This window comes from Coturnix japonica, chromosome 1, assembly GCF_001577835.2.
Source record: "Coturnix japonica isolate 7356 chromosome 1, Coturnix japonica 2.1, whole genome shotgun sequence".
Lineage (NCBI taxonomy): Eukaryota > Metazoa > Chordata > Aves > Galliformes > Phasianidae > Coturnix > Coturnix japonica.
The window spans coordinates 109635836-109659185 of record NC_029516.1 but is presented as its reverse complement, the minus strand read 5'-3'; the positions used below and the strand labels follow the sequence as shown (position 1 = coordinate 109659185).

The 23350-nt window shown below is 42.1% G+C and overlaps 1 protein-coding gene across 1 annotated transcript; it reads left to right on the top strand.

The window, feature by feature from the left end:
• Positions 1–236: 236 nt before the first annotated feature.
• On the top strand, positions 237–22800 carry GRPR (gastrin releasing peptide receptor). Its single transcript, XM_015886445.2, has 3 exons — positions 237–1316; positions 18227–18578; positions 21741–22800. Exons 1-3 carry the CDS (start codon positions 898–900, stop codon positions 22131–22133), a joined length of 1164 nt encoding a protein of 387 aa, XP_015741931.1. The 5' UTR covers positions 237–897; the 3' UTR covers positions 22134–22800.
• The last annotated feature ends 550 nt before the right edge of the window (positions 22801–23350 follow it).

The following is a 23350-nucleotide window of genomic DNA, read 5'->3' as shown; positions in this document are numbered from 1 at the left end:
CAGTGAATACCGGAGTGTGAACAATGAATAAAGCGCTATCTCATTCAAGAGGGCAGAATTGCTTTTCTGATCACATCATCCGCAGCACGAAATAAACGAAGCTTTGCTTGAGGCGGTGACCCTCATCTCAAGAGGTGTCAGAGAGCAGAGTCTGCGGTTTATTTTTTTCATCTAAAGAGTTAACCGGGGTTTTCTTTCCTCGCGTTACTCCTACCAGGCAGTGATGGGATCGTCCAGTAGGTGGCTGGCATTCCCCGACGCTGCCGGCAGCTCCCTCGGAATGAGTGCGCTCGTGTCAGCCAGCCCGCTCTCATCATGGGAAGCCGGGGGAAAATTGACGTCCGGAAAATCCTACCTATAGGATCCGAGCCGTCGGAGGAGAAGTGCTTTTCCCTCACTTTAAATCCGGCTGTGGAGCACAAGAGCTGAGAGCTGCAGGAGTCGGGGAATGCAACGTGACTGCCGCTACTGAAAGTTATTGCTGGTTTTAATTCCCTTATTTCAGACTCTGCTCTGCTTGGCAGAGCTAAAGCTGGGAATTTAGCTAACCTTCTTGTTGAAAATGCTTCCCACTGACTGGTCTTTGGGTTTGATAACCGGCCTGACAGAGCTGAGGAACAGTTAACAGCAAGGCAAGGCAATGAGCAAAAGGCAAGTTCCGGGATTCAGACTCTGCTAGAAAATGTTCTCCTTTCAGTGTACAGAAGCAGTACTGTTGAGCAATGTGTGGGGGCTTTTTGTTCTATTTATTTTTGATATGTGTCACAAGGTGATATGACTTTTAAACTCTTCCGTCTGTTTCAAGCAACCAAGAAGTGACAAAGTTTAAGGGAAAGAAAAAAAACTATTTGAGGATTTTCAAAGAAAGTTGTCTTCCGAAAAGAGGAAAGTAGGGCAATGGCATCTGGAGAGTGTCTGCTGCTGGACCTGGAACCTGATAACTTCATCCTCTACAACATCTCTGCCAACCAGAGTGCAAATCTCTCCGTCCTCAGTGACGAGTGGTTCTACCCAGCCTTCCTTTACGCCATCCCCACCATTTACGGGATCATCATTTTGATAGGCCTTATTGGTAACATCACTTTGATTAAGATCTTCTGTACTGTGAAATCCATGAGAAACGTCCCCAATTTGTTCATCTCCAGCCTGGCTCTGGGAGACCTGCTGCTGTTAGTGACCTGTGTGCCCGTGGATGCCAGCAGGTACCTTGCTGATGAGTGGCTGTTTGGCAGGATCGGATGTAAGCTCATTCCCTTCATACAGCTGACTTCTGTAGGGGTGTCAGTCTTCACTCTCACTGCTCTCTCGGCTGACAGGTAAGCTTGCTGCTGCAGCCTTGATTTTGTAAAAAGCACAATTACGGATGGATATTTTCATGTCAAATTGCTCATAAGAGGCACTTTTAACCTGGTGTTGGACAAAGAGCAACTTCATTTAATTTTGGGTGGTTATTGGCACAAAACTTGAGGAGTTTTGTAAATGCAGGTAACTTTTTCTAGGTTACACTAAATGTTTGTGCAGTTTAGCATATACACCAACTTAATTAAAAGAACACTGAGAGTAGGTCAGGCCCAGAGGGATTCATGAAGTCATTCATGAAGGAAGCTCTACTAAAAGATAGTTCTACCAGAAAGGTAACTGATCCATATTCCATGATGTGCAAAGGCACTGAAGCAGCAATTTGAAGTATAGTTAGAATAAATTCTTTCTAGTGTTTTGCTTCCTTAGATCTAATTCCAAATGAGGCAATGTTTCATGAAATATGTTCAGATTATTCGAGTGAAGATGCCTGAAGTCAGGCATCTCAGTTTGCTGCAGTCAGTACATTTTCCTCTATTAAATGTTTTGCTGCTTGGTCAATTGTAATTGGTCTGCGCTGTTGGTTTGGAAACTTTGTCTTCCAATAAGGTTTGGTGAAAATAACATGCAATAACTATTCTGCTTTAGATTATATGAAAAAGTTTGACTCCTGCAGATGATACACTTCTAATACTCCATCTCTGTCTTGGATTGCAGTGAGGGTCTGTAAAATTGTCTCAGAGCATTCAGATTTAAATTCAAAAGACTTTGAATCTGAATATTGTTTTAAAGCATTAAGCCTTCCTTTCCAAACAGAACACATGTACTCACAGGACTGTTCTCTTCTATAGGAACTCCTGTGCTCATCAGGGAGGCCAGGACATCTTGTTCCTAGTATTGGTAATTCAGAATAGATTGTGGAAAACATTGTGACTATGTTAAACTTAGGAAATCTCACAGAGGTAATAATATTTCTGCTGAGAGAAATCCTTATGATTTTGTTCTGCTTAAAATGTCATGGGGGCAGTTTCTGAGTAAAAAAGAAGTGGAAATAGCCTTGTGTTAAGCAACGCATTGTATGCTGTGCTGTGCCTCTCAACCTTCCACTTTAAAATAGCAGGCACCTTTTGCTCAGTTTTTAGGGTAATTTCAGTGTAATGTACGGGGTTTCAGTGGAAATAGCTCACTGTGTTTCAGACACAGAGAACGGCCAATATGCTTTCTGTCCACAGCAGCTCCATGATAACATAAAAATAACTGTCTGCCCCAGTAGCAGATGGTAAACACAGTAATGGTCAGATAGAAGTCTTCAGGACACTTACTGTGAAAGTGTTGGCAAAGTGGGAAAACTGCACAAACTCTCAAGTAAAGAATCACCTACACTTTGTGACAGCTGGAACCTCTCCTGCTCTGAAGAAAATCATAGGAAAACAATAAGTATTTCTCCAGGAGTCTTTCTGAAGGAGTCCTCTAAGTTGTTCTAAAAAGTGTAGGGAAAAGAATCATAGAATCATAGAATTACCCAGGTTGGAAAAGACCTTGAAGATCATCAAGTCCAACCGCAGCCTAACCAGTACCCTAGCTCTAAAAACCCTACACTAAATCATATCCCTGAGCACCACATCCAAATGGCTCTTAAACACAACCAGGGATTCTCAAAAGAGAAATGTGTTATGAAGAAGATTACATTAGAGAGATTTGTTGCTGTCTGATTATACACTGTGTAACGTAAATACTGCAAATGCTTTTACTGAGCAGCACATCAACGGTGTTTTGTTTTGTTTTTTAACATGAAACAAATCAGCAACACAAGAAAGAGCAGCTGTGGAAGTATGGGTTTTGGCGACTTTAAATTCTCAATTTCAGCTTAATCTAAATAGTTTTAACTCTCATGCTGCACTGGGGGCAAAACCAAAAATGTTAGAGCACATTATCATGCCACTTGGCCATAAGGGAAATGATCATGTGTGAAAGAAGACTTTGTGTTCTCATTTTCAAGTTACCATTTTACTGTCTTTGAATGCATTTTCTGTCCAGTTGGGAGATAATAAAAATCCTACCTTTATTACTTCTATGAATCCTATCTGCTGTGCACTGAACCACAAATAGGTCTTATCTGTGTTTACTGAAGCCTTTGTTTTGTTATATTAACAGCAGTGCTGGGATAATTTTCTTAAAGAATAATGTCTATGTTCTGTCAGCTCACATATCACTATTCTATTTTTATTTTCTGGAAACTCTCACCCTGAACTCTGAGACCCAATATTAATCATGTCAGAATCATTAAGAAAATAAAATGTACAGGGAAAACTTCCAAGATGTGAGTTGGCTGTGAGCAGCATTATGATGCCTGCCTGGGTCTCTGGAGGGACCATCAGCACTGGGGCAAATAGATGCTGACAGTGGGACCTGTAGCAGTTCCATGGCAGACCATGTCTGAGGTAAGTTGTAAGATGTGGCCTTGCAAGTGTGGTGCTGCCAGCTCAGCCGTGCAGGGAAACATCTACAGAACCCAACAGGTTCAGTGGTGAGATCGGAGTAGAAGAAGGAATCGGGAGTCCAGCATGTGACACCGTTCAGACACATCAGGCAGGAAAGCTGGCTCAGCAAGTGGCAGGAAATCAAGGAAAATCTTTGCACAGTAGGAGGAAAAGTGGCCCATTTAATTACCCTTGTCATGAGAGATGTCTCTATTTAATTGACTGTTTCTCACATGACTGACAGAGTTTAGGCATTTGCAGTTAAATTACCCAAGCTGTCAGGCACTGATCATACTTGCCCACTGTTTCAGAGATAGTAAAAAAAAAATTGAAATGCCACAGTGTTCATGCAGTGAAGCATTCCTGGAGTAATGCTGTTTTTACAAGCACACGGCAGCATGTGTAAAGCATAATTGGGGTTTTCAAGTGTAATCTTTACTTTAAACACCTCAGATTATCCAGGTTTTAGGGCTGGAACACTAGGAATACCTGCTGCCCCAAGCTGCTGCCAGCCAGTCAGAGAAGAGAGCAGCATTTAGCATGGGGAGACACGTGGGTTGGCATCGCAAACTGACATTGGGTGGCATACCTTGCAGAGACAAGCTGCAGGCAGCAGGAGTTGCAGAACTGGGGGAGCTCCAAGGCATAGAATGAGGACATTAATAATGATAATGACTTTTGAAATGTTGCCCTCAGTGCTGGGATGGATGCAGGTTTGCAGCGGTGCTTCTCACTGCCCTGGGTTCCTGGGAGTGGGTCATAGCTGCAATCTCCTGATGTCACTCTGAACTCATACATCAGTTTGTTTATGTCAGAAATAAAAACCCGCACAACCCTTTCCCTCAAAAAAACTAACAGCAATGGAAGGAAAGAAACAGATCCAGGATTTCTAGAAAGATGTTTCTGAACATACAAAAACTTTGCTTGTGGACTCATCCTTTTTCTCCTTCGGATGTCTCCAGCTCCCTCTTTAAATAGTGTGTACAAGTCCAGAGAAGGAGTAGTGTCTACGTGTTCCATTTGTATCTCCACAAAAGGGAGATAAGGTGTGCTACCTTAAAATAAAGCTATGGAAAGCCAAACTGGTTTCCCGTTGTTGATAGGATGAGAAATAAAGGCCCTAAGTTGAACCAGGGGAAGTTCAGGTTCAATATTAGTAGGAAATATTTATACTCAGAAAGAGTGGTAGGGCAGTGGAGTAGGCCACGCAGGGAGGTGGTGGAGTCACCATACCTGGAGATGTTCAAGAACTGTGTAGATGTGGTACAGAGGGACATGGTTAGTGGGCATGGTGTGATGGGTTGATGGTTGGACTGTGATTTTGGGGGTCTTTTCCAATTCTAATGATTCTCTGACTCTATTTTGAGGCAATGTACAATGCTGTAGTTAACTGTGCAGCCTCAGGATGGTTTTAAAATAGTGGCTGAGAAATTCACTCTCTGAGTGACGATGACAACCCTCGGTGTGCTCAGTGCAAATAAGGAGAATGCATGTTTTGGATTCATGGTTATGATCTTACCTGGAAGATTAGTCTTTCCAAACCAGAGAGGAAATCGTGAGGGGCTTTGACTGACATCCCTAAGACTTCCCTCTCAATGGAGCACTGGGAGGCACCACTGGATCCATGCTGCTGCCATGGTGGCTCTGCCACTGTTCTTCCTGCGCTGATGGCAGAAATTGTGCTCAGAGACACGTGTCACTCAGCTGTGGAATCCTCAGTACAAGAGAGGAACATGGATCTGTTGGAATGTGTCCGGAGGAGGGCCATAAAAATGATCCAAGGGATGGAACACCTCTCCTGTGAGGACAGGCTAAGTGAGCTGGGGCTGTCAACCTGGAGAAGAGAATGCTTCGGGGTGACCTGATAGTGCCTTTTCAGTATCTAAAGGGGAGCTACAGGGAAGAAGGGGATAGACTCTTTATCAGGGTCTGTGGTAATACAAGGAGAAATGGTTTCTAGCTTAAGGAAGGTAGATACAGGCTAGATATAAGGAAAGGGTCTTTTACAGTGAGAGTGGTGAGGCACTGGCAGAGGTTGCCCAGAGATGTGGTGGGTGGCCCATCCCTGGAGACTTTTGAGGCAAGGCTGGATCAGACACTGGGCAACCTAACCTAGCTGTGTATGTCCCTATTCATTGCAGAGGAGTTGAAATAGATGGCCTTTAAAGGTCCCTTCCAACTCTAAGGATTCTGTGATTCTATCCCTTTCAGCCAGTGCACAAAGTTTTAGATCCTGTGTTGCTGGCCACTGTGTCAATACAATATAAACACTGTCAACACACTTGTTTTTAGCTCTCATTTCCTAAGCTCCTGCATCCATCTGTACCAGAGAAACAGATCAACAGCACAAACTTTCTGAGTATCTTGATTAGCCAGAGCAGATGGCTAAAACATAATATATGCAATTCTGTAACCAGGAATTAGAGCTCCCATTCGTATCAGTGAACTGGCACACAAATCCAAGGCTAGAGTCAGTAATAACACGTTGGAGAGTATCAATGTTTAAGCAATCAAATGAAAGAGAATTTGGATTACCTATTGTTTACATTTCAGTAAAATCTGAAATCCCCAATCAGTTGTCATGGTCTCACAATATGAGGAGCTGTACCCACTGTTAGCAAAGAGAGCAACTGGTCGTGGAGAGTGTGCCATCAGCTTTCCCATCAGCACAGGCATTTGTATTTGGTGTTCAGACTTGGACAATAGCCTGGCCAAAAGAGCTGGCCTGTGTAGTGAAGTGAAACGTCTTACAGGTGCTTTGCTTGCAGACAGCCTCTGCAATAACCTGTTTTCTTTTTATTTTAAGGAGTGTCTTGAGAGAGAACCCAGCTCCCCCATAGACTGCCTTTCACCAGCTCCACACCCACGTGCCTAGTTTACTCACACCATATGGGTTGCCAGGGGTCGTGAGGTCATGTCCAAGCTTCTCTCTGAAATCAGCTCTGTGCTTTGCCTCTGTATCATTTGATAAGTTCAAACAGGGAATTTAAGTGTCCTGAAACCAACCTGTGTCTTGGGCAGAAATGCAGGTGATGCCTGGAGCCCCGCAGCAGTGGGGCGCCAAGAGGCAGTCAGCGCTACCATATTTGTGTGGCTGTAGAGAAAGGCAGAAAGCTGGAGTCACTTGCAGGAAACCCCAGGCAAGGGACCAATTTAACCAGAATGCAGAAATCTGCCAAGCATCAAAGTGAAAAGCACTGCCAGATATCTGCCTATCCTGTCCTTGCTTGCCCTCTGCCTATAGACTTTGCAGCTCTGTAGGAAGACAGGACAGAAAACAGCACCATGGCATCCTGAGAGCCAGAACTATTTCTTCATGCTTCCAAACAGCTCTGAAGCATGAGATTTAGTCATGGCTGGTCAAAGGATGCAGGAGGGCCAGAGAAGCAGGTGCTTGGCCAGCACTGATAGCTCCAGCCATCCAGTTCATCTGTTCTTCTCACCCCAACCAGCACAGAGGCTTCTGCACATACAATAGCATTTGAGTTAAAACAGATCATCTCAGTGACACTGCAAAACTTTCTGATTATTCAAACAAAAGTTACCCTTTCCCTGTCATTTCTCTCCAGTATTGTTATTGTCACTGCTTAGAAATGTCATATTTCAAATATAAATTTGTCTGACCTCTCACTATTGTGTCTTTCTCAGTAGGATGGAAATATCCCTTGTTCCTCCTAATTTTTTCACATGAAAATACCTTCATGTGGTAATCAAGGCTCCTTGGGAGCCACCATTCAGCTAGACTAATTTAAAGCTGTGTTCTTTAACCCCATCTCCTTTTCAGAGACTGTTCAAAATGCTTCCTGGTGTTTGACATAGAATCATAGAATTATAGAACCATAGAACACTAAATCACTGAATCACTGAATTATAGAATGGTTTGGATTAGAAAGGACTTAAAGCCCTGGTGGGCTGCTCCCCACCAGCTCAGGCTGCCCAAGGCCCCATCCAACCTGGCCTTGAACACCTCCAGGTATAGTGCATCCACATCCTTCTTAAAAGCGTATAGTAACACAGACAGACCATTCAGCATGGTCCTATTGTTCTAGAGGTACCAAAGGCACTATCGCTTCCATGATACTATGAACAACCTAACTTATAACAATAATCAAAGACAGTAGTGGACCATTTAACCTCATAATGGCTAAACGTTCACAAAAAGTTCGTAATGTCATTGCCAAGGCTGTAGAAAGGACATAAGCATCATATAAGTACAGCTCACTGCTTTGTACTCTCTAGATCATGTGCGGGTTGCACAAAAGCCATGAGAGTGGTGTGGGATGCTTCATTTTGTCAGGTGGAAAAGAATAACTCTAAAGTCTTGTTATTCTCTTCCCTTGAAAGATTCTCTTTTTTTTTCTGGTTGTTTTTCTTAATTTTTTTCCCTTCTTTCCATAATCTGCTGACTTGAGCGTTTTATACACTGTTTTGCACTTGTAGGAGTTAAAATGGCTTCTGTCAGACTGTGGCTGTTTATCCCGATGACTCTGAAATATTTCTTTTACAGTCTGGTCAACAGCTGTGCCATCTGCAGACTTTCCCAGCAGAGGTTTTATAGAGTGCTCAAGGCACCTGATAAACATAATAAATAGCACTGCAGCTAGAGCACTTTTTCAGAACACTGACTAGAAATGGTTCCACTCACTCTTACCTTCCCACTGGCATATTTGATGACCTATTAGGGTGACCCCGGTGCTCTAGGTCCCAACCAGCTGCAGCTCCCCGATCTTCAACCAGTACATCCATTTTTAACCCTTGTTCCATGGGACGGTGGCAGAGATTGCAAAGGGACGTGGGAAGGAGGGAGCACAATGTAAACCAGTGCTTCAATTATTAGAACTTTCTCCAGCTTTTTAAGATTTATAAAAAATGTTTGTACCAGTCGTTCCCCTTTCCTTTAATACTCCTAAGTGAAAATTATTCAGGCCTGCTGGTGTGAAAATGTTTTATGCTGGCAGATGTTGGCTCACATCTTCTTTAATACAGTTGGTGAGTTTTCTACTACAACTGTAGCTCTGCCCACATGCTTCCAACACCTCCTCCACATTTGGCCTTAAATACCTAGTGATTTCCTCTCACCCTGTCTCCATCAGTGCTCATATCTTCACCATTTAAACACTTTTTTTTTTTTGTTGCTCCTGGTATATTTAAAAATGTGCATTTGTCTGTCACACAGTGACCTTTGATATTTTGTTGGCTCCTCCAGCTTTCCTTATCAGACACCGACATTTTTAAACTGCAATATTTGCTGTCATTTACTTTTGCTTTTTTTCCCATCTGCTCTATATTGATTTTTTTTAATTACTTCTTTGAGGTTTTAGTGAAACTCCTTATTTTCTCTCACTCAGAACAGTTTTTTGCCCTTAGCAGTTTTCTCAGGGCAAGGTGGGGGTGATGAGGAAAGCTGGGGGTCAGCTACTGATGTACATCATTATTGTCCACCCTACTTTTTCATTCCCAGTCTGTTGTACTGACAACAGCGTTTACAGGCAGCGTTTACAAGCCTGCTTCTCTTTTCTTTTTTTTTTTTAATGTTCTTTTTTCACAAGACAAAGATAAGCACATCATGGCTGCTATAGGGTCAGGAACTGCTAATTTGTATAGGTCATTTATGTGCTCTGGTTTCTGTGTCAGAACAAGGTGCAGTACTGATTCATTGCACATCAGAAGCTGGACTTTTGGAGCTGAGGAACTGACATTTTCAGAAACTCCAATGAAATTCTGTAGCAGAAAAAGAGATATCCAGCAATTACCCCACACATATATATATACATATATATATACGCACACACACACACATATATATGTATGTGTATATATATATATATATATTATTTTTTTTTTAAGAGACTATACTTTAGATTACCTTTTATGCTTCTGGGAGAAATAAGCCTGAGTGACTCAGCCTTCCCGCAGATGGCATATCTCAGATGGTACATCTTCAGCTTCCTGAAGGGAGGTTGTGATGAGGAGGGGCTTCGCCTCTTCTGCCAGGCAACAAACAGGACCCGAGGAAATGGCCACAAGTTGTATCAGAAGAGGTTTAGACTGGACATAAGAAGGAACTTCTTCTCTCAGAGAGTGGTCAGGCACTGGAATGGCTGCCCAGGGAGGTGGTGGAGTTGCCATCCCTGTCAGTGTTCAAGAAGCATCTGGACAGGGAGATAGGAGATCTGGTTTAGTGGTTTTCTGTAGGTATGGTAGAGGGAGGACAGTTGGACTAGATGATCTTGTAAGTCCTTTCCAACCTTGTGATTCTATGATTCTGTGACATACAATTGCACACATCTAGGCTGATCCCACTAAAATATTTGACTTAGGACCAACATTTCATTTGGAGGCGTGACTAAGGATCACCTGCCAAGAAAATATATCCTAGGTGCAAAGGGGTCTTCCTAAGAAGGATATCACTGCCAATGGGACACACTATTTTCTTCAGTGATCTTTGCATTTCTTTCAATTTCAGTAGTTAATGGGAAGAGAAACAGGCTGTACCTGCTAATGCATGTAAGACTAGTCCATCAGAGATGTCTTTTTGCCTGCATGTAGTTTACTTAAGTTTTTAATAACAGGTGTTCACCCAGCAGTCATGCATAATAATGATAAATTTACTAAGTATACAGAAAGCAGATAGACCTGAAATAGATTGCCAGAGTGTGCTGATGGGTTGGGCAGACTGGAAACTTTGTGGATTTCTACATGTATTTCTCTTCAGAGCTATAAATATTCATAGTATTCATAGTGGAAACAATAAGAAAGTTTAGGATGTAACATCATAAACTTCTTCTGATATTAAGACTTTTTCATGGTTTTCAAAGTCCAACTTTTCTCTCAGCAAAGCTCCGCATGCTTCATTTGTGCAGCCTTTGCATAGCATCAACTTTTCCTCTTTATCTTGAGTCTTTTTTGCATGGTAATTGGGCCAGTCCTGCATATTATGTGAGCAAATCAATAATGTAATATTAGCAGAACATAATTACAGATTTTCAATAAGGTTTTCATTCAGTCTGTTTGTAGGCCAAGACCAGATCGAGATGCACATTATAAGCTTAAAAATAAGAATAAATGAACTGTGAACTGTACGAGTTTTCTCCCTCTTTCATTTAAAAGTGGGAGCAGAAGAAATACAGGGATGTGCTGACTAAGAGGCAGGTCTTCTGTCTCCCATCATTACAATAGGAATTGATTGCAATTTCAGGAGCTCACTTTGTAGAGCTGAGTAGAACTCAGTGTTTTTACTTCAGAGCAATTTACATGACTATTTTTGTAAGGCTTCAGTCCATTCCAACTAATTCTTGCTTTTTATTGAAGTTTTAGGTTCACATTTGCCCTGCTTCTCAAAATAGAGCTTATTTTAAACAGATCCAAAAGTTTGTATGTGTCTTTCTACCTTCAGAGAAAAACTTGATAGTGGGTCTGAAATACAACTAATCTTTCTGTCGGCCTTCTGTAGTCTATGTAGTGTGGCTGGCAATGAAGCAAAAGCAGGCCAGGCTATTGAAAGTTCTTTGGAACAATTTTCAGTGCATTTCTGTGTTTAACCATTATGAAAATTTGGAAACAGGAGCCAGGAGCTCTTCATAGAAACAGTTTGGACAGTGTAATAGGTGATGCTATTCAGAGAAAAAGTTCCTTGACTTTAAGGTACTCTTCCTAACTTGTTTGGGAGGGACACTGTGCCGTATCCTATTAAGGAGGATGTGGAGGATTATTTTCTCTTTAAGTATTTCTTGCAAGTTTAATTGCAGAGCCACAAGGTCCTGCTGCATGTAATATGACTTCATCCCTTGGAAGGGATGTCACCAGGAACAGCTCCTGCAGTCACTCACTTGTATGAAGAGCTGTATGTGCTCCCAAGAGGGAGGGAGATTTCTTCCCCACTACCACTGTCAGCAACTGCAGTCCCATGCTACTTTTAAAGATGCCTCAGAACATGACATTTCCAAGCTTAAAAAAAGCTGCTTTATTTGCATCCCATACTTTCCAGGTGTACAATAAGGAATGTTATAACACTGGTATTAGTTTTAATTGTTCATGTAAGGGAAGTGGGAAAACATCTAAACAAAGCAATCACAGAGGAGGAGAGCAAGCTAATGATGCTACAGCACCATCTTCTCCACACAGCATGAAGGCACCTCCCTAGAAAGAAAGTGAGACATAAGGAGTTCTTTAATTTAAAATCCAAAGGAAGCCCATTTTCCTCCTGTTATTTTGTTGGCTTACTTTAATTTTTGTAGCTGTTGTAGCTGGCAGCAAGTAAATTCATAGAATCACAGATTATTGTGAGTTGGAAGAGACCCACAAGGATCATGAAGTCCAACTCATGGCTTCACACGACCTTCAGATATTCAAACCATATTTCTGAGAGAAGTGTCCAAACTTTTCTTAAACTTTGTCACTTGGGGCTGTGCCCACTCTCCTGCAAGCCTGTTCATGCCCACTGCCCCCTGATGCAGAACAACTTCTTAATTGCTGAAGGTGGAAAGAAAAGAACATGAAGGTTGCACTGGAGATGACATTTTGGGGATAAGATTCTTACTCCACCAGTGTGAGAGAAAAAGTAGTCTTCAGATCTGCATGTTTGGGAATATCCAGGGAATATGTCTTGGAGGGCAAAGGCCACTCATGCTTCATCTGGTGTGCATTTTCTTGTCTCAGCTGAGGAGCACAGAGATGGCTAGCACTATGTGCCAGCAGAGAAGATGCATCAAGGAAACCTTAACATCTCTTTGGAACCTTACCTGTCTTTTCCATGATAAAGCTATTTCTGTGTTTAAATTCGAAGTTGTGGCTTTGGGACTAACTGTACAGTATTAACCAGTGTTTGCATAGTCAAAGTTTCAGGGTACATTACGTGGTGTTAACATCGGTAACATTATTACCAATACAATGATAATGACACTGTATTTCAGTTTCTGCAACTTATTAACCTCAATGGGAAAGGTACTTACCACTGAAAAACCTTGTACAAGTGCCACACTGAGGTGGTTTATTGTCAGTTCAGTAATCTCAGCTATGAGAAAAAAAAATGTTCAAGGAGCTCAGAAGAGATCCTGAGAGACACATATTAAGTATTTTTCAGCATTGTATGGTGAGGCACGCACTGACACAGTTTTAAATTCTAGTTGTTCAAGTAAATTCACAGAAGTAAAAAATTGTATTGTTGGGATTAGATTAAGAATTAATGCATTATATGTCATTGAATTCTTGCAATAAGTATGCTGTACCAGGCCAACTTTCACTTTCAATGTACTATTGATCCAAACCTCTGCCAGTCCTGTCTGGTGGAGATATCATTTTGCAGTAAGGAGTGATAGATTTGCACAAGCCCTTTCCATAACTTGGGTCCCTGCACTGAAGCAACCCTCTGACCAGGCTTCTTCTGGAGGCCTGAAGGCAGATCTGGAGAAGAAGGACAGCACTGGAGCTGTCCAGTAGTTGAGAGGATTGCACATCAGGGTGAGTTCTCACAGCATCTCATGGAACACTAACAGTGTGCTGAAGTCTTACAAATTGGTGCTCACTGGCTAAAACGTCGGCCAACTATACAGGCTATCCTATGATTGTATTAACTGCATCTCAGAGAGCCTCGTGTAATTTCTTAGTGTGGGCTGAAACTGAGACCGTGAGACACAGGGACATGCTTGCAACCATCCTGAGCAGAAGGTCATTGGTACCTCCTGTGCCAGGCAGGCTGCTACTTAGCAAGCACAGTGGGAAAAGATAAGTTCAAAGACTGAGCAATAGTAAAGGTCAGCATCTCTTTTTTATTTTCTATGAGGTCGGCAGCCCAGTCATTTTCACCTGTGCTTTTTGACAGCTGGAGAGATTTGAGTTGACACAGATTTGTAACTACCACTTTTCATTCAACTGAATCTTCAGAAGACATACTTTTCCTTTTAAGTTTTCATCTTTGTTGCAAGTCTTGAGTCATACGTTTGGATTCTGATGTCTGTGAAGAATTATTTAATATATAGTGGAATTTAATGTATAGGGGAAGGACTTTGCTGAAAAAGGGTAGTATCATAGAATTCAGAAACTCAACATGAGAGCAGACAGAGGTGATGAATACACAGTCATGAGTAGATTTACTACAGACAAACTGAGATTTTGATTATATTACTCAAATACTGTATTTTAAGTATGGGAAAGTCAAGTACCTCAAAATTACTCCTAGGTTTACACATCAAAAATAAGTGCTGAAACTAGTTATCTTAATGCTTGGACTCTGCTTATGGAAAGAAGAAACAAGGGCAACTCAAGAGGACTTACCACCCTGTTCCTCTCAGGTAGCTATTTCTGGGAAGAAATTACCTCCAGAGTTGCCTCTTTCTCTTCACTGACTATAGAGGGCACCTAGGCTGATGTCCTGCCATTGGGCAGCTGTAGTAGTTAAGATGGATGGTATCTCCATAGTCTAATGCAGACACAGAGAAAGAGATCTGATTCATTCAGTTTCAGTCAATCCTCAGCTCCTTAATCTCAGTCTGCTCCTTTCTTAGAAGACTTAGCATATTATAAGGAGTTAAAAAAGGAAAAGGATCTGGGGGTGTTAGTTGACAGCCAGCTGAATGCAAGCCAGCAGTTTCCAGGTGGCCAAGAAAACCAGTGACATATTGGCTTGTAACACAAATAGTGCAGCCAGCAGTAGCAGGGAGGTGAATCATGCCCCTGTACTCAGCATTGGTGAGGCTGCATCTCAAGTACTGTGTTCAGGTTGGGGCCCTGAGAAAGAAAAGAAAGACATGGAAGCCTTGAAGCATGTCCAGATAAGGAAAACAAAATGGGTGAGGAGTCTGGAGCACAAGTCTTATGGGGAGTGGCTGAGGGAACTGGGATTGTTCAGTCTGAAGAAGGGGAAGATCAATGGAGAGACCTCGTCACCCTCTACAAAGTGCCTGTAAGGAGGCTGCGATGAGGTGGGAGTCGGCCTCTTCTTTCAGTTAACAGCAATGGGATGAGAAGGAATGGCCTCAGGTTGTGCCAGCGGAGGTTCAGGTTACTTATTATAAAACATTTGTTCTCCCAGAGAGTGGTGATACAGTGGCAGAGGCTGCACATAGACATGGTGGAATCACCACCCCTTTAGGTGTTCAAGAAATATTTAGGTGTGGCCCTGAGGGGTATGGTTAGTGGGGATGGTGTGATGGGTTAGTGCTTTCACTAGATGATCTTAGTGGTCTTTTCCAACCTTAAAGAGTCTATGATTCTATGAAAAGTCATTTGCTGGAAGTGTAAATGGCACATTAGCTGTTTCCCATAAATCAAAGGGCAGCCTATCTCAGAAAGCTGGAAGTGTTCCAGAGATTATAAGTTCCTGAGAAACTGATACCAGCTGATCTGATTGTGCAAAGCTGTAAAATGGTGCTCAGTACTCTGACAGAGAACTTGGCCACCATCATGTCCAGACAGCACAAAACCCCACTACCTGTGGGAGAGATGCAGTGCCTGCAGAGCAGGAGAAAGCCCTGTTCTCAATTGCACTGGACTGGCTGTTTAGCAGGAAATGTAATAGCCTCTGGGACTTTCTTTGGGCTTGGGGTTTTTTAGAGTTTGAGAATTTGGGCATGCAACTGGTATGAAGCTGATAGGGGACAAGGAAAGACTATCTCACTGAGAAAGAGAAATTGGAGTGGACAGAACTGTAGAAAGGTTTAGAATAACATTTGATATATCAGCAGGAAAGACAGAGTCTGATAAATAGGTTTAGGTGCTGTTCAAAACCAGTCAACCGTGTTGTATTTCAAAAAAATTTACAACTGGATTATAAAACTCAGGGTTGACTCTGTCATTTAAACTGTGTGGAAAAAATAAACTCACAAAGGATTTTCTGAGCCCCCCCCTCAGGAACCCACAATGAGTAACAGCAATGAGCACAGAAAGATCTTACAGCACTGGCTCCAGCCCAAGGGGTCTGATCACCCACACACAACCACCCTGTGCCCTCAAACAGAGCAACCCTTTGCAGTCACTGTCCAGAACCAAAGCTGATGTGGGAAGGCAGAACTGACCTGGGGGTGTGCCCATTGATCTGTCTGTAAGGCAGCTGGAAAGAAAGGCTCCCACCAAATCAATACCAAGCAATTAAGCATTAGTACTCAGATGAACACAATCACTGAAGGTTTCTGAATAAGTTAGCCCACCATAAAAAATGTCATGGAGACAGTCAACATGATAATTTAATTCTATCTTCAGGCTCCTAAGGAAACATGCACCTGTGTTCCTACGTCTGACAAACAATACCTTCAAAACCTGTTTTTTCTTGCTTTGTTTTTCCTGTCTCATTTTTTTGTGCTTTTGACCTCATGATTTGCCTCTACAGAGAGCCCTTTGCAAGTAATAAGACTCTCACATCTTCTTTTTTATCTGTCGTAGCAGGCTTTACAAAATATACTAAATGCCTAATTACCAGTGCCAGCATTCCTAGCCATTTTTCATTATGTTCTTTCAAAATTATGTTGTTTGGAAATGACATCTCCAATTAAAATGTACTAATAACTTGAAATGGATCAATTTTCTGTCTCTCTTCAATTTATTAATGTTACTATAAATTTAACAGACTCTTTCTCTGTATACTTCCATTCATTCATGCCACTAGAAATTAATACTGGAAAATATTCTCTCATCTGGCTATACGATATACAAGAGAACCCCTGAAGTAATTACACTAACATGCCATGCTCGTGAGCATATAATAAACACCTACAGAAATAGCTTTGAATTAACTAAATTTATGCATATATCGTAATTTTTTTCCTTTTGCGTTTATGTTCTTTAGGCTTTACTGGAGACATTCAGCTTGTGCTTCTGCCAAATTTCTAGTGAAGCAAACTGCAAACTGATCTGGTTTAACTGCATTTTTTTAGTAATATGTCTGACTCATCCATTCTATTACTGCAACATTTACAACACCATATTTGTGTATGTGCCATGGGTTTCTTCACCTGAGATTATGATCTTGGCCTGGAAGATTACACTTTTTAGTATGACACCACTTAACCCCCATCCAGCTTCAGTGCGTAAGTTAAAGAGGTGCTAAGCAAGCCCGGAAAATACTATTTGACTACTGTAGCTGATTGTCCATTAAAGGAAAAATCATCTATGTGAGGCAGCTGTGAAACTGTATGGAGAAACACCAGCAGGTGACGAGATGATGTCCAGAGAGAAAGGAAAAGGAAATGGAAAAGGAGAGGGAGGGAGAGACAAAGAGGGAAAGGGAGAGGGAAAGGGGGAGGGAGAGGGAGAGGGAGAGGGAGAGGGAGAGGGAAAGAGAAAGAAGGAAGGAAAGGGAAAGGAAGGAAAGGAAAGGAAGGAAAGGAAGGAAAGGGAAAGGGAAAGGGAAAGGGAAAGGGAAAGGGAAAGGGAAAGGGAAACATAAAGGGGATGAAAAAGAAAAAGAAAGAGAGAAAGAGAAACGGGAAGGGAAATGGAAAGGGAAAGATTATTGAGTGCATTGCCTAATTACTTCATGGCTAACCGAAAGTTAAAGTATATTAACGAGGGTGTTGCACAGATGCCCCTTGAATACTGACAGGAGAGGGACATCATCCAGATCACTGGAAAGTCTGTGCCAGTGTGTCACCATCCACAATGTAAATGTAAATATCAGTATGTATGTTTTTATGTGTGTTTTTCTGTACAGAAATATAAATGCCTATGTAAACATATGTGTATGATGTAAAATACACATATGCAGATATAGACACATATACATACGAGTGCACATATACATACGAGAACATCATACTTGGTGCCTCTGTTACACACTTTGTAGCTTGATAAAGCATCAGATTTTGCTTCCAGAAGGCCACCATATTCAGCTCAAAATGAAATGCATTGCAAAATCTCCAAACTCAGTAAACCATCCAATTTCCTTCAACAGGATCTTTCAGTGAGTTGTAAACAGCTGTAATGCTTTTCAAGAGAAGTCTATGGTGGTACATCTTACCTCTGCCTGGATGCATACTTATCAATACCATGCAGCAATGTGCTTTGTTGGGTGAATGACAAATTAAATGAACTCAGAACCAATGCACATCAAAGTCGGTTGACTCAGAACAGGTGGCACTGGATAAAAATGAGAAATCTTTTGAAAATGACAAAATATAAAATCATGACTGTTTTCAGTCTTGAGTAATTTTATTTTATGTTATTTTTCTAAATGGAAGGTGTCTGTTAAGGATAATCATAGAATTACCCAGATTGGAAAAGGCCTCAAAGATCATCAAGTCCAACCACAGCCTAACCATAGTACCCTAACTCTAACAACCCTCTGCTAAATCATATCCCTGAGCACCAGGGATAAACAAAAATGCAATGCCTTTGTTTTAGAAATGATCGGTGTTGATATCAACAAATAATTTATTTCTCTTGTTTTTGGTTTTTTTTTGTTGTTTTGTTTTTTTGTTTCTTTGTTTTGTTTTGTTTTGTTTTGTTTTTCTTTTTAGGTATAAGGCTATAGTAAGACCAATGGAGATCCAAGCATCCCATGCACTGATGAAAATTTGTGTGAGAGCTGCTATAATCTGGATTGCATCCATGCTGCTTGCCATCCCTGAAGCAGTGTTTTCAGATTTACACCCTTTCCATGACAAAGGAACTAATAAAACCTTCATCAGCTGTGCTCCTTACCCACATTCGGATGGGCTGCATCCCAAAATCCACTCGATGGCATCATTTCTGATCTTTTACATCATTCCTCTGTCTGTCATTTCAGTATATTATTATTTCATTGCTAAGAACTTGATCCGGAGTGCTTACAATATCCCTGTGGAAGGAAATGTGCACGTAAGGAAACAGGTAGAGACTTCAATTTCTTCAAAAATTCACAATTCCCATGAACCAATAAAGAGAAATTGCATAGGGAAATTTACTAAAGCAAACTGCAGCTGCTGTGCTAATTTTAATAGATTGTCATAAACTACGTCACAACAATAATCTAATTTTCCTAAGTTCAGAGACTTTGGCAGGACAGTTACCATGGCACAGCAGAGGATTCATGCCAATGTCTGGGAGGGTATCGACTAGGATGCAGGAGAAGGGATAAAGCTGGTGGTAGTGTTGTGAAGTTGAAGTTGAGGGGTAACACACTGGAAAACTTCTCAAAGTTTCTGTATCACAAAGAATCTAGGAGAAAGACTTGCTCCATGAAGTAGTCTCTCTTCATGTAGAGGGAAATGCTGGCTTTCCAATTCAGTCCTTGAGGCTGAAATGGGACACAGCAATGGGATGTCATCTGCTGGTGTTGTGCCATGCTGGGGAAAAAGTACACACTGGAGATGAACTGGGGAGTGGAGGCAGGAGAATGGTGACAGATGGAAGGTCATCAGGAGAGAGAAAACCATAGGATGCTGAGATGTCCTTACAGTTATGCTGAAGTTACACATCTTGTAGAAGGTGTGATCTTTGCAGTGCTGCAGTCCAGGCTGAAATCTCAGGAGAAAAGGAGAAGTCCAATTTCTTTCCCTGAAACCTTTCATTTGCTATATTTCTTTTCCTTAAAATGTTTCTTTTTCTGTGGTCTCCAGAGGAGATGATGTTGATCAGAAAAGCCATCCCACTTACTATATGCCCTCTAATGATCCAGAGTGGTCAGTCTTCCAGTCCAGCAGGTGGTATCCTCAATTTTCACCTTAAGACTGATCTGACTTATGTATGTGACACATTTGCTCTGAACTGATGCAGACTTTTAACCTTCCCTTCGTACCCTTGAAATCAGGGTTACCCCTGTTATTGTCATTCAGAAGTATTTGTTTTATTATTTTAATTCCACAAACTATCCCATTGCAGAGCTCACAGTCAAGGAATGCTGGGAGTCTCATGCTCTGGTTGAAAATGTGTTGTTGAAAATGTGTGGATCCTACACAAAATGAGGTGACTTTGCTAGGATTTGGCCAACTTAGTCCTGGCTTTCTACTAGAGATTGCTCTCTTGCCTACTCCTTTTGTAAGCCTCTGGGGAGAATAAGAGTCATCTCCTATGCTCAGTCCAAATTTAGCATGAGTAACTGAATGCTTCAGATCACTGCATAACATGAAATGAATCTGAGCCTTGGGCTAAGCAAGAAAGCAACAGCAGGGCAACTTGTTTCTGAACAACTTATTTGCCTTGACAGATCCCCTTCCTTTCAACTGAGGGGTCCTTCAACCAAAACTAAACTGACATAAGCCATTCTTCAGCTGAATGAGTGTCCATGTAATTGCATCAGGCTGACATCTCCATCTCAGGATGACATGAAACAGGCATTTCATCTCCTGTAGCCTTCTGCTGCTGAGGTGAAACAAATGTGTTTTCTGCCCATGAGACGATGTGTGATCCTTGAAACCCTTTTTTCTTTGTCTCTTCTGAATGTGTATAAATCTTTCTTCCCTGGAGATCATTTTTTCTGCTGATTTAACTACCATTTTGATTAGTGACAATAAAGTGAGTAGTAAAAACAGCCCTTTCACTCTTTAGTTTTGGGGGAAAGGTCCCCAGAAAGCAAAAGGCCAGGCTACAGTTTAGCACCACCAGTCCATCATTCCTGTCTTGCAGTGCACTCAGGAGCTATAGGTCTCCATCTGAAACAACTGGTATTGATTTCTTTATTGTGTTGCTTCCTTTCTTTATAGTGCAGATGTGGCCTCAATAGCCCTGTATCAAATTAAGGATACATTTAAAAGAATATATGGCTTAGCCGTGCAGAGCCTCTTCGCAAAGGATTTAATTTTCAGCCCGCTCTCTGGAGACATTATCACCTGGTAAATGTCAGTCCTTCCCAAGCACAATGGCTAATTTTCAGTTGGTGCCATTACAGGGGCACAAAATAAAGTCAAAATGTGCACTTCAGGTCTCTCCTGCCTACTCCCTGCTTGCAGCTGTCCTGATCAAAGACAGGCCTTTGTCAGCTTCTGTTTCTGATCTGCTTGTGCAGCTCAGAAGCTGAGTGAGGATAGAGGGTGGCTGGGAGCCTGGCCTGGCACCACTGCCTTGCCAGGGCAGGAACAAGGCCAGAGGGAATGGGGTTGGGGGAAGTTTCAGGCCAGTCAAGTTATGCTCAGGTACAAGGAGCAGGTGACAGCAAATCCCTGAATGTGTCTGAAAAGAGGCTCAGGAATTACCAGACAGGAAAGCATTATGATATGTGAAAATGTGGTGATGTCGTACCTGCACATTTCTGGCTGTCCTCTGCCAGTCAGCAGTGTAGCCCAGCAGGTGTTTGTGGGTAACTCTGTCCATCCTCTCCTTTGGTGTGACCTTTCTTATGACTCTCAAGTTTGTCAGGAAGAAAGATATGCTTTTTGGTGGCATTGTTATCTTAGCATGCAGCACTGGGGGACAAAAGATCAAGTACAGTTTACCTCAGCTCCCCTCCACTGAGCAGTACCTTTGGGTTGAATCCAAACCTGCACATGTAGGTAAAACAAAAATGTGACTTGTTTGTGTGAAGGTTACACTGCATGTTGGCAGAATCATGAAAGCACCTTTTCCTTGAGTAAGTCCAGTTATGTTAAGAGAGTTGATCATTCAACTTCTCACCACATACATCCACTTGCTCCTTTTGGCCCCAGCTCTTCCAACTGAAGGATCCACACTGCTGCTGCTTCAGTGTTTCTATAAGTGTAGAGTGTCCTCAGATGACATCTCCAGCTCCTTCAGCCTCTGAACATTGCACTTGGTCTTCAAGGTCTGTGAGCTGTTGGCAGCACATTTGTGTACATATACCTCATGACCCTAAGGGAGAAAGTCCTGCCTCTGTGCTCTGTGAAAAATCCCAGTCCCCTATTCTGTTAATAACAATATTAATAATACTAATATCACTAATAATATTTTTTAATATAATGCTTACATCAAATTATATATATATTGTATGTGAATAACTGGTGCAGTGGTCATCTGCTAACTGCTAAGGTGCAGCACTGGGAAAACAGCTACTTGCCCAAACTAGGGACTACTAACCTGCATCTCTCTTTCTTTTTCCAGATTGAATCCCGTAAACGCCTGGCCAGGACAGTGCTGGTCTTTGTGTGCCTCTTTGCCTTCTGCTGGCTTCCCACTCACATAATCTATTTATACCGGTCCTACCACTACTCAGAGGTAGACACCTCAGTGCTGCATTTTGTTGCCAGCATCTGTGCTCGGATCCTGGCATTCACTAACTCTTGTGTCAACCCATTTGCACTCTACTTGCTCAGCAAGAGCTTTCGGAAACAGTTCAACAACCAGCTATTCTGCTGCAGAGCTCGCCTCCTCATCCGCTCCCAGAGCATGGCCAGGAGCACCACACGAATGACCTCCCTCAAGAGCACCAACCACTCCCTGGCCACCTTTAGCCTCATCAATGGCAACCATGTCTGCCATGAAGGCTATGTCTAAAACACACAACTGGGGACAGCTGCATGGCACGCCTAGTGCAGCTACTAAGTTCTTTTCTATGGGGATAGTGAGTAGTGCAAATCTCCATGCATGCACGCATACGTGTGCAAGGAAGTCTGATGCACTCAGAGAACTCAGGGGAGCTGGAAGCATCCCACATCTCACCCTGGGCCGCAGCATGTCTGGAGCAGCAAGTCATTATCACCTGCCCATAAGAGTTCTTCAAATGGGCTTTGTGGCTTCAAGACCTGATGCTTTTAACAGGAGTGAAGTGAGGGTCTCAAGATCAAATTTAGTTTGCCTCTGACGGTTCTTCATCTCCTTCTGCTCAGCACCAAACTCAGACATATTCACAGCAGTGACAAAGACCATACCAGTCCTAAAAACTCATCAGAATGGTTGCATCCAGCAGTTATCAGCAGGACACTTTTTGACACCAAAAGAAATCTTTTTAACTAAAGTAAACAGGTTTTACAAAGGAGTCCGTTGTAGGTCATTTACAGACTTTTCAAGTATTTATTAATGTTATGAATACAGTATTAATTAATGGTGTAAAAGATATCAAGAGTTTACTGGGGTATGTTGGTAACCCTATCTGAAATGAGCATTGTCTTGCACGACGTAAATGTGAAAGCAGTAATGTGAATAAATGTGAGTTGGAATATGTTTGCAGTTTTCAAATGTGTGCGCTTTTGCCATATCACAGAGGAGAGAGCATGTCATTTTCCAGGCATCAGAACTTCTCTCTTCCTGCCTTCAAGATGTGAGATAGTGAACATGTTTCATCACCTGAAATTTCAGCCTTCCATTTCTTGAAGGGAACTTATAAACAGAAGGGAGACTGAGTTTTTACACACACAGTTAGTAATAGGGCAAAGGGGAATAATTTTAAAATAAAAGAGGGGAGATGGAAATTAAATGTCAGAGGGAGATTTTTCACTGAGGTGCTGGCACAGCTGTCCAGAGAAGCTGTGGTGCCCCATTCCTGGAGGTGTTCAAGGCCAGGTTGGATGGACCCTGGGCAGCCTGAGCTGGTGGGGGGCAGCCCTGCCCATGGCAGGGGTTGGGGCTGGGTGGGCTTTGAGTTCCCTCCCAACCTAAACCAGTCTGTGATTTTATGATCATGTACTGCATAAAGTTTAGCTGGGCCCAACGAAGGACAAACAGAAAATGAAGCACAGCTATTTATCACGCAGTAGCGCTTTGTGAAACATTTG